This window comes from Chrysoperla carnea, chromosome 1 (assembly GCF_905475395.1).
Source record: "Chrysoperla carnea chromosome 1, inChrCarn1.1, whole genome shotgun sequence".
NCBI lineage: Eukaryota > Metazoa > Arthropoda > Insecta > Neuroptera > Chrysopidae > Chrysoperla > Chrysoperla carnea.
In genome coordinates, this window is record NC_058337.1 from 28772656 (window position 1) to 28784870 (window position 12215).

General features: G+C 29.4%; 1 protein-coding gene across 1 annotated transcript; it reads left to right on the forward strand.

Moving 5' to 3' along the window:
* Positions 1-2442: 2442 nt before the first annotated feature.
* On the forward strand, positions 2443-12021 carry LOC123291041 (long-chain fatty acid transport protein 4). The gene is made up of 7 exons (XM_044871471.1): positions 2443-2739; positions 6920-7070; positions 8043-8497; positions 9231-9432; positions 9850-10403; positions 11180-11270; positions 11683-12021. Exons 1-7 carry the CDS (start codon positions 2540-2542, stop codon positions 11989-11991), a joined length of 1962 nt encoding a protein of 653 aa, XP_044727406.1. The 5' UTR covers positions 2443-2539; the 3' UTR covers positions 11992-12021.
* The last annotated feature ends 194 nt before the right edge of the window (positions 12022-12215 follow it).

Genomic DNA, 12215 nt, shown 5'->3' on the forward strand with positions numbered 1-12215 from the left:
CTGTCAATAAGAGTAGCCACATCTGTTTCCAACAACTCTGCGAACTGCACTAATTCGCCACCTAGACTGTTCTCCAAATTATCTTCGTAAGCACTGACCATACTTGAGGATTTTTCCAAAATCTATTCTTTTGTAAGAGATTTTAGCTGTCGAAATACTTCAAAAACACTAGTAATCTTATGATATGCTTTCATAAGTTTAGTTAAAGCAAACAGTAGGTTATCAATAATGACAATAAACACCTGAACTTGTCCAGGTGTTTGATTTTCAGCAAAGTCGTCGAGTGTAGTAGAGCCGCTAAAATGGTCGTACTTTTTATTTCGCTTGATTCGTCTTGTCTGAAATATCTAAAAATGTGGATCGCATTGTTTGAACGTAGACATATAATGATTCATAAAGGGCGTATCCCGTACTAAGGTCTTGATCAGATCAGACGACTGCAGCGAAGCACTAGTCGCTTGCAAGTGTTCTAGGATTCCGTTCCACGTGATTGTCATTATTCCCGTTTCTAACTTATTCATCGTTGAAACTAGTCCATAAGCTTTATTACGCAACTCCGCTTTTTGATCCACGTTATTGAAAATGTCTTGATATGATATGATAAAACCACATAAGGCATGCAAGATATTTTACGCTCCTATCTAAATTTTTTTTTATTACGGTCAGACAGGCGTTGGAGCGCAAGGCCCCAAAATTCACGGGGCTCGTAGCATTTGCTACTCTTGCCACGGGACTAATCCGGCATTGCACTTGCCTCGAATCCGTCACTGGGTAAAATCCGATCTAATAAGGGAGTTTAAACAACTGTGTGTTTAATAAAGTGTAATATAATTTGTTAGAACAATACATGTGTATAATATGATAATTTGTTTATTTATGTCTTCTCGCATTTAGCAATCGAAACAATCAATTTATTCTCTTAATAAATACAAAAACCATTTTATATTTAAAACGGTCATTAACGACTTATCTGTTGATTGGTCTTAATGCTCTGGAAATTAAAGCTTCATGTATATTATTGTTCTTTACTCGCTATAAAAATCTTACAATATAATAAATAGTATTTTCTCTCTCGCACAATAAAAAGAATACATGTTGTGTTTTAAAAAATTAGGTATAAGTCTAAACAAATTAGGAATTTGTCATTTGTTGATTTTCACTAAATTCTAAAACAAAAATAGTAGGTTTTTAATTTTTTTAAAGAATTTTCGGGACCCGTACTCTGACAGCACCTGGAAAATTATATAATTTATAAATATGATGTGCCATATACAGTGTGGGCCATTTTAATCTATGCATCTGAATATCTCGCCAGTGGCGCCACCTATTATAAAATGACCTTAACAAAAATTGTAGAGTTTGATGACGAGCATCATGTTCTGTCATCAGATTGGACCTAGTTCTTCGGGTTCCTTTAATAGCCAATTTAGATTCTAAACGGTAAGAGATAGAACGCCACTTTAAATTATAACTTGTTTTCTTTCGATTTCTTACCATTTAGGATCTAAATTGGCTATTAAAGAAACCCGAAGAACTAAGTCAAATCTGATGTCAAAACATTATGCCCCCCATCAAACTCTACAATTTTTGTTAAGGTTATTTATTAATGGGCGATGATGCATCTGACGAGATATTCAGGTGCATAGATTAAAACGATCCACCCTGTATATATAATGCGTCCAATTTGTTGGTTTGTCGAAAAATGTAAATTTTGTCCAAGATTATAGTACCTACCTTTATTAAGATTTCTAATAATAATAATACATGGACAGAGATAACTGACCAATCGCACGCAACACAATATTTAAGGCACGCCACCGATCACAAAGTTGACTATGAAGTATTTTACAAACGAACGCGTGTGATCCTGCGAATGCGTGCTCGTTTGTTATTGTATTTTCTTCGTGGACTAGAATTTCTAATGCCGCATAGTTTGTTAACGTATAGCATAAAGTGTTTTACGTTGATAGTATTTAGTATTATTATTTTCCCAATAAGCACGAAGTCAAAATTATTTGTCTCTGGCCTCATTAAATATTTCTTTAGAAAAAATGGCACGTTGATACAGAAAGATTCGCCACCTCCTGTACTAGGAGAGAGACAAAGCCTGGAAAACAGACCTTTCTATTTCTTAAATAACCCCTGTTTAATCCATCTCTTTAACTTTTTACACTATCTGTTAAACGTATTTCATTTCCCTTAGTTCTTTGGGCACTGGCGAATTTACCAGCCAAAAGTTAATATGTATTCATACTCACCACGGTACAATGACCAATGATTTATTACACACGCTGTATAAATATTTGATAAAATATATACTCTAAAACCAGTGTATAAAAAACTATAAAAATATTTATATCTGAAACTTTATCAGTTTTAAAATTACTTTCATTGCGATTAGTGTTTATCTTGTAATAATAAAAAATTAATTTTGTTTTTTTTTTCATTTCAGTTTGCAACTTGAAGATTTAATAATGCAATAACAAAATTTAAAAAAAGTTTTTAAAAAAACAGTAATATTTATGTGCCGCCGTAAAAAATGACTTCAAAACATAATAATGAAGATTCATCAGTATCACTGAACGTTGTTTCAATATTAGGTGCATTTATTTTGACAATATGCACCTTTTATTTTTGGGGTTTCTTAATGGCACTGTTATTATTTGTACCATACGAATTATTAATTAGAAATAAAGAATGGTTTTATATTTTTTATAAAACATGTCCAAGAGATTTCAAGTGAGTACTACAATTTTTTATTTATCTAATTTAAAATTATTTATCTCATATTAGCCATGGAAAAGTTTACACTTATTCAAAAGTTGATACATTTCTAAACGAATGTCAGGAGAGATTAAATTGGGTTTTGAACATTTTTTTTTGAATTCTTTTTGAGAAACTTTTCAATTTTAGACTTAATATTTTTTTATGAAATTATTAGAATAATTGACGTAGTCAGATCTTAAAATACAAAATAAAGTTGCATTAAAATTAATTACTTTAAGAAAGTTATAATTTAGTAATTAAAATCATACTAATGAACTAAAATAAAATTTTTAGCTAATGAAGTTAGTTTTTGTTAAAATTTATAAATGCTTTTGATTTTAATTTTGAATTTTTCCTAATTAGTTAAATTTACTTAATTAAAAATCGTTATTATTTTATTAGCTTTGTTATAAAATTTATATTTAACAATTTTTATATTTTAGAATTAAACATTAAAATTGACTTTTCTTTTGATATTTCATGTATTAATTAGTAATTTAGAATTATAATAAAGCGGGCCATTTTAATTTATAATGGCTAATTGCTCGTTTTGTAGTTAACCAATCAAAAAATAACTGATACAAAAATTGTAGAATTTCATGTTCTCGCATCACATTAGACCTAGTTTTTCGAATTGCTTTAATAACTAATTTAGATTCTAAACGGTAAGAGATAGATTGACAATTTAAATTAGAAATTTGAACCTCATAAAAAATAATAATTTTTGTTTAAAACATTTTTTTTGAAAAACGTTAGCTTTCAGAGGAAATTCGACTTAAAAATATGTCATTATTGCATTTAATCGAAAGAAAATACGATAATCTAGGTCATGGACACAGGCGAATGTACTCTATTGCCCTGGACTCTATTTACCGTGTTTTCTTTCGATTAAATGCAATAACGACATATTTTTAAGTCGCATTTTCTCTCAAAGCTGACGATTTTCGAAAAAATGGTTTAGATGAAAAATATTAGTTTTTTATGAAGATCAACTCTCTAATTTAATTATTTGATTATTAAAGAAACCGTAAGCACCAGGTCCAATTTGATGTCAGAATATGATGGCGCTATCAAGCTCTGCAACTTTTGTCCAAGTTATTTTTTTTATTGGAACTACAAAACGAGATATTTGGATGTGTAGATTAAAATGGCTCAGCCTGTATGATTCATAAATATTCAATTTGACAATCTATTTTTAAGATTTATTTCTTAACACATTTTCGAACAAAATTTCGTTTTTAAAGAAAATACTTGAAATAAAAAACCAAACTTTAACCAAACACACTGCCTCTTTAGTCCAACTAAGAATTGAATAAAGAAACATTTGTAATTTTGAACTATCGATAAATATCGTATTAATAAGTTTATTCGAAATACTATTTGATATGGAACCTGAAAATGAGTCAATGTTTTATCTAGTATTTTACAGTTTAGTTCAGCACAAAGAAAGCACTCACGGCATGTTTATTGTCTGATTCAACAGTAGTAAATCATTATTTTTCAATTTATGCAATTGTTATTACATATATGACATTCAAATAGTCAGTCATACCAATTTAAATATTACCATTTGTTTTTAGCAGCGAACGATACAATTTTGATGTTTGTTTATTATGGACTAAGAGATAGAGACGTGTTCTGCTCGTGATTTTACCCGCCATTACCGAAAAAAGGTTTCCCCCCACACACCGTTTGCATAATGACAACAACATTGGAAGGACATCTTAGGAAGGACTACATATCACGAGCAGAACACGTCTCTATCTCTTAATCCATAATTAAAATGTCAAACACGGCTCCTTTCACAGATTTCGAATCTGATTTTTTTATAGTTCTGTTAATGAGAAAATCGTTCGATTTTTAATTTATAAGTTTAAAAAAAATTAAATTTGCACTTTAAGTGATTTTTTTGCAAAAATATCAGGTTATTGGCCTATAGATCTTAAACTACGAATATTACGGCAAAAAGTTTTGGATGAAATTTATTGGAAATGATATGTTATACAAATTTGCTTATCACCATTTTTAATATACCGTGAACCGTTAACTTTATATTTAGCAATAACCATATTAAGAAAATTTTGTATCGGTATAAATAAAAACCTATGCATTATACAGAAAAAAATTTCGAATAAAAGTTATAGAAAGTGTTATTCTGTATGAAGATGGCTGCTGAAGCTCACGCCCCTGCGTTCCGCAATTTGGATTTACATTCGGAGGCTACCCCTAAATATGTTCCAAGACGAAAAAAATTTCAGCAGTAAATTGCATTATGAAACTACTTTTTTTGCTCTGGCTATTGGGGTATTAACTTCAAATTAAAAATTTAGTTATAAAGATGTGAAAAATTAAAGAAAATTTAATCCAACAATTTGGATAAGCAGAATGTTTAAAGTTGGTTTTTATTTGTAAATCTTAAAAATAAACTAATGCAATATAAAAACAGATTAATATTGAAAGAATTTTATCGATTTCATGCTCAATTTATCTTCTCTGCGGCAAAAATATCCTTAAAATATTAACTTAATTGCTAAGAACTTGCTAATTTACTTTTTATTGTTTTGGGAATCATTCGATATTTAACGGTAAAAAGTATTTTAACACCTTTTATTTACTAATTTCTAATGAATACAAATTAAAAACAAATAATAAAATTAATGGCAGGATCATTCTTAATTTTTTACACATCATAAAATAATCAGTCATTATAAGTTATGAATAGTACCTAATCATGATTTTCATAAAATTCAAATTATTTACAACTACAAACACTTAAAAAACAACTCTTGAGCAGCGCAGCTCCATCGCTATGGTCACATTTCTCCTTCAATATATATTTCTTATAAAAAGATGTTTTTTTTTTTAATTCATGCCTTTTCCAGTTCTTTGCCAGTTTTGAATTTATTCCTCTAGCTTAATTTAGAGAGGCTGGAAAAGCCTCCTATAAATCCCGAAAAATATAATATTTCGATATAACGAGGGGGAAAGGGTTAGGAATTTGCACCCTTTTAAAAGACACATCCTGACTCAACCTACATACCGATTTTCTACCCTTTAGCTCAATTTACATAGGCTATAATGAAGTTTAAAGCCATAAAAACGTCGAAAAATCGATTTCTTCCCTTGCCATCCCCCTTCCCCAAATTACTGAAATTTAATGACATCAATCTGCCTAGTAAATAACTCTATATGCCGAACTTCAGCTCATTCGGGCTAAAGCGAGCCCTTTACATATAGTACACGATCCGAATTAAGGGCAATCTTCACCCATCTACTTACCGAATGAAAGTTATTTTTTATGAAATGTAAAATATTTACAAATATCCCTGTAGTGGGTTGCCTAAAAAAATATGGTCAAGACAACTTTTAATAAAAATATCAAAACTTTTGAAGCTTGTAAACTTTATTTTTGACTGATATTTTGTGGACTATGATATAGCACCGCATTTGTAATCAATTTATCTTTATTTAGATATGCGAGACAATGAATTTACAGATGAACGTAATTACTATTCACAACTTGTATAAATGCGATAATGAACGAAAAGAGGCAGACAACATAGCTGCAGCATATTCTTTAAGGCTTTTACTTTCGAGTAGATCATAATTCGTTAGATATATAAGTCAGTGAAAAATTTCAAAAAATTTTACTCTTGATATTTTTACTAGAAGTAGCCTTGACCACATTTTTTTAGGAAACCCATTGCAGGGATATTTGTTAACATTCTATATTTCATAAAAAATAACTTTCATTCGGTAAACAGATGGGTGAAGATCGATCCTAATTGATATCTTAGACTATAACCACATTCTTCCTCGTGACCTTCAATACAATGTATAAATCTACATTTTCAGGGAAAATATGACTAAAAAGATTTATTTTGAATATTATGGTAAATACAAAGTCTAAAGTATCATTTAACTTGATAACAGAAAACAATGATATTTTTTATACGAGTTAATCTTTACGGGCGAGAAATTCTTTAAGATGATAAATTATTTCAAAAATTTTATAATAAAGCTAAAATATTGCCGTTTATCCCTAATAATTCCAGCTATGACCGATATCAATCAACAACCCTCAATAAAAATACCTCTCAATATGGCACATAATTAATCATATTATTATTTATATAATTATTTTTAATTTTAGGATTATAGTTCGATATCTGAAATTTAATATTTCGTATTTTTTTTGGCATCGACAAACTCGAACAATTACCAATCAATTTAGAAAGATTGCAAGCAAATATCCGAATAAACCTGCATTTATTATTGATGATCGACAAATGACATTTAATGAGGTAAGTTTGGCAAATGCTTAAATCATGAAAACGATGGGGTAATGTAAAAAAATCAAGGATAAAAAAATGCTGAGAATGGTCCAAAATATAAAATTCAATAGTTTTTTAAATTATAAATAGAGAGAATGTGGTATCTGATAGTAGGGTATTTCGGTCCCACCGTATGGGCTTAATCCGAAAAAGCACAAGAGTACGCATGAATGTAACTTTGTTGAGTACACTCGGGCAAAAATTTTCCACTGGCTCTCATAAAAATCTACTGACGAGTAGTTAATTCCTAGGTCAAATGCTTCATTTCCTACAGTAAAAATGTTTTATGTTACTTATGTCACGTTGAATAAAACCACCGGCCGCTTCTTAGATAGATGGATGATATATTTTCATAGATTTATCCAAAATTAGCAGGTGGAAATTAAAAAAAAAAAAAAAAAAAAACTATTTAAATTAAAGTTAAAACCTTAATAAATTATGAGAAAAAAACACGATGTGCCCGACTAATTAAGGAAGTAAGAGGACACTACTGGTGGATTATGTTATAACTGAAAATTAAGAATTTTGTTTAATTATTTAGCTTTCGACATTTCGAAGACCAAGGCAGATATCGAAAAATTGTATTCTTATTTTTCGTGTACATTCATGAAGTTATAACAAAATTCATCATCAAAGTTGAAAATAAGGTACAAATAATTTTAACCCCAAGTATAAACTTACTTTGGCACTCGTACTGCCTTAACATTGATGGCGAAAATTTGCATATTGGAAAAGAATAAGTCTTGCGGTTTTACGAAGCAGAACATATTTCCCCCTTTGCCTACTTTGCTTAAAAGTTATATTGTTATTAAAAACATCTTAAAATGATTCCGACATTATTTAAAAGGAATTGAAAGTTCGAATCTCGATATCTTCATGCAATACATTCGTCTAACAGGTTTAAATTGAATTTATTTTCTATTTTCTTATCTCTTTTTGCAGGTGGAGTTATTTTCAAATCAAGTAGCACGCTATTTTCAAGAACAAGGCTTTAAAAAGGGCGATAGTGTTGCATTGTTTATGGAAAATAAGCCAGAATATGTGTGTTTTTGGTTAGGTTTATCAAAAATCGGTGTAATTACTGCATTAATTAATAGTAATTTACAAAAAGATACATTATTACATTCAATAACATGTGCAAGTTGTATTGCTGTAATTTACGGTACAGAATTAAAAGCTCAATTCCAAGAAATTCAATCTCAATTGAAAGATGATATTAAAAGTTATGAATTTGATGACATCGTTACTGTTAAAACAACATTTACAAAAGATTTACTGGCAACATCAAGTGATTCGTTAGATTGTTTAAATATATGTGGACCATCCGATAAATTGGTATTCATTTATACATCTGGGACAACTGGACTACCAAAGCCCGCGGTTATTAGAAATTCAAGGTTTGTTTTGACATTTTTCTCTTCAGTAATTTATCTTTTTAGATATTTACTATCTATGTTCAATCGTAACAAAATAAAATTTCTAATTCGCCCAATCAATGTCTAGAAAATTTTTATGTATTATAAATACATATTTCGACTACAATGTAATCATCATCAGTATGAACTATCTAATAGTAATTGTTATTCTCCTACGAGATGTTACTCGTCACTAATTTGGTGACTGAACACCTTTCAGGAGAACTATGACGATAAGATAATACTAAATATACCGGAGCAAGTCTTAAAAAAATTTCAAAACATCGAAAAAAGTCTCTTTTCCCATTTCGACATAAGACGATTTTAACCCAAAAGATACACAAATCGAGTTCGTTTGATCATTGGATAGTTTCTCAGTCCAATATTCCACAAGGAAAGTAATTTTTGGATATATTTCAGGCAATTTATTAACAAGTGAAATTTACATTTAAAAAATCCCCGACAATTTATTGGGGTACGGAACCCTATACAAGCACTTGAAACATATTTAAGAACATTCTCCATTAAATTAATTTTTCCCTTAGAACCTTCTTCAAACTGAAACATAGCTAAGAACACTGTCCATTAAATTACGTTTCAACATAGCGGTTAAACTTATATTACTCTTTTTTTGATTCGAAAGTTGAAAAATATTGGTTTAAAAGGGAAATCAATTGGATTTTCGTGATATAAAAATAAATGTTTATTGTTTTAGGTATTATTTTATGGCAGAAGCATTTCGTTCATTAGCTGCGTTAAGAACCAATGATATCATTTATGATCCATTGCCATTATATCATTCAGCTGGCGGTGTCTTAGGTGCTGGGCAAGCACTTTGTTATGGTATTACTGTTGTCACACGTAAAAAATTTTCAGCATCTAATTTTTGGAAAGATTGCATTAAATATAATTGCACGGTAAGATTTAAACTTTATTTATTTATTTTTTTTTTTTTTTTTGCTTAAGCATTTATTTTTAATTGATGTTTTTGAGTAACAATCAATCTTCTTATATTTATTTATTTATTTGACTGAACTGTAATTAAAAATTTTATTTACTTTTAACATAAAATCTTTTTTATTTAAAGGGTTTTCCATTTAAAATGATAGAATTTTAAACTTAAATTAAACAACTTATGAGGGTCCTCTTTTTTCTCTATGTATCAGGGCCCTTGTCCACCTAGCTACGCCACTGGTATGAATCAATCATATAAGAAAATGAGCATCATTAGGGAATTTTAAAAATTCTTATGAACAACCTGAACACACTATGAAACCGAGAACGGCATATTCTTGCTCACGCTTTAATTTTAATCCAGAAAATATGCATTTTAGGTAAGCCAATACATTGGTGAAATATGTCGTTATTTGTTGACACAACCCGAACGCCCCGAAGATAAACAACATAAAATTCGTCTAATGTATGGAAATGGTCTACGTCCACAAATATGGGAAGCATTTATAAAACGATTCAATGTAAAAATTATTGAATTTTATGGTGCCACTGAAGGAAATTCAAATATCATGAATATTGATTCAAAAATTGGTGCTGTAGGATTTGTACCTACCATACTTAAAATACCATATTTAAAATCATTATATCCAGTGAATTTGTTAAAATGTGATGAATATACTGGTGAAATAATACGTGATAAAAATGGTTTTTGTATACCATGTAAAGTGGGTGAACCAGGTGTGTTTGTTGGATTAATTAATCCAAAAAAACCATCATCCGCATTTGAAGGCTATGCCAACAAACAAGATAGTGAACGTAAAATAATTCGAGATGTACGAAGAAAGGGTGATATGTACTTTAATTCTGGTGATATTTTAGTTAGTGATAAATTTGGTTATTACTATTTTAAGGATCGAACTGGTGACACATTTAGGTGAGTTTGATTTGAATGAATATTGTTCTAACTCTTTTCTTTTTTTTAATAATAAAGTAAATATTGCAATCGAGTTGGAGTGTAAGTGGGTTTCCTGAAAATCTAAATATAAAGTTATCATTTATAATAATGAGATGGTGATAAAAACCTTGAGATCTATTCATGCTCTCGGATAGCAATCGTTCGAAGCTTTCCGAAAAAGCATTTGTAGGTATGCAGGTTTACTTTTGCTAATTACAGGCTACACTTGAATTAATCTATATAATTAGAATTTAATTAGAAGTTTCCCTATAATTGCTTCTCTTTGAAAGATTTCTATAGACACCATACTAGCATCCATTATAACGAATTGGCTTTGGTTGATTCGCAAAAATAATGAACGTTTATCCTTTTACACCACAACTATTGCAGGGGCGTTCACAAGCCAGTCTACCTACATTAGTCGGTCAATCTTTAATAACGTCTCTGATTTATTATATCTCGCTTATTGTTCTTGAAAAACTTCAAATAATTCAGGAAGTAATGGCTGGGGAAGATTGAGTCCATTTTTAGGTATCGTTTTTTAAGAGAGTCAACCGCTGGGACAATTGCTAAAACTCAACCTGAGTTGATTTTTTTATCATTGTAGATTTCTTTTTTTTTGTATTGATTTAGTCGATACTTGACGAAAATTCAACTTTCATCTTGTTATTACGTCGTAGTGATACACGGCTACACTTTTTTCAGTCAGATTCTAATACATTTGAGATTTCATTTATATTATTTTGTTTTTTTAGGTGGCGTGGTGAAAATGTTGCGACATCTGAAGTTGAAGCTGTTATTAGTAATGTGGCTGGCTTAAGCGACTGTGTTGTTTATGGTGTAGAGGTAAGGAACAACTATTTCGAATATGTTAAGAAATTTAACCGAAGAATGACATTCTACGCAGAATCTGAGTTGAGAAATCTAATGAAAAAGCTTGTAGCTCCAATATTCCTATTCATTCTAATTTGAGATGTTCATTCATCTCTCATAAACTATAAACCAGAGTTGACTTTTAAATGATCCTGAATGCTTAATCTCACCATTACAAATATAATGGAATCGATAGAAACCTACCATTACTTACAGTTTCAAATTAATTGTTTTAATAGAGTTAGGCTATAAAAAAATATTACATATCCTATCAAAATCTAATCATATATGCATTGATGCTTTATTTTTTGTTCAACCGTATTGATTCCGATGTAATAAACATAAAACCAGAAATTGTTTATTACAATGTAAATTTTTTTTTTAGATTCCAAATGTTGAAGGCAAAGCTGGTATGGCAGCAATTGTTGATACAAATAAATCAATTGACTTAAAAGTGTTGTACGAGGGTGTGAAAAAACATTTACCAGCGTACGCACGTCCATTATTTATACGAATTATGAATGAAGTACCAATGACTGGTACATATAAATTAAAGAAACGAGATTTACAAATTGAAGGCTATGATATTACAAAAATAACAGATGATAATATTTATTTTTTATATAATAACGAATATACATTGTTAACAAAAGACTTATACGATAGTATTTTAAATGGACAAGCTCGATTATAATTTTCTTTTATATCATAAATAATTAAAAAACACACAAATCAATTTTGTTATTTAATTTTTGTTCTGTTTTGTTTTTTTTTTTCTTATCTTTTTTTTATGATACTGATGTTTTCATTGATTAATGTACAATAAATTGATAAAAAAGAAACATAAATTTTAAGTTTTATATATAGAAACCTATTTTTTATTAATAAAATTGTGTTTTAAATATTTGACTTCTTCAA

Coding starts and splice junctions, on each gene's coding strand:
- LOC123291041 (XM_044871471.1), top strand. CDS start 2,540: ATGACTTCAAAACATAATAATGAAGATTCATCAGTATCACTGAACGTT. Junction 9,433..9,849: donor GCATTAAATATAATTGCACG/GTAAGATTTAAA, acceptor TATGCATTTTAG/GTAAGCCAATACATTGGTGA. Junction 10,404..11,179: donor CGAACTGGTGACACATTTAG/GTGAGTTTGATT, acceptor TTGTTTTTTTAG/GTGGCGTGGTGAAAATGTTG.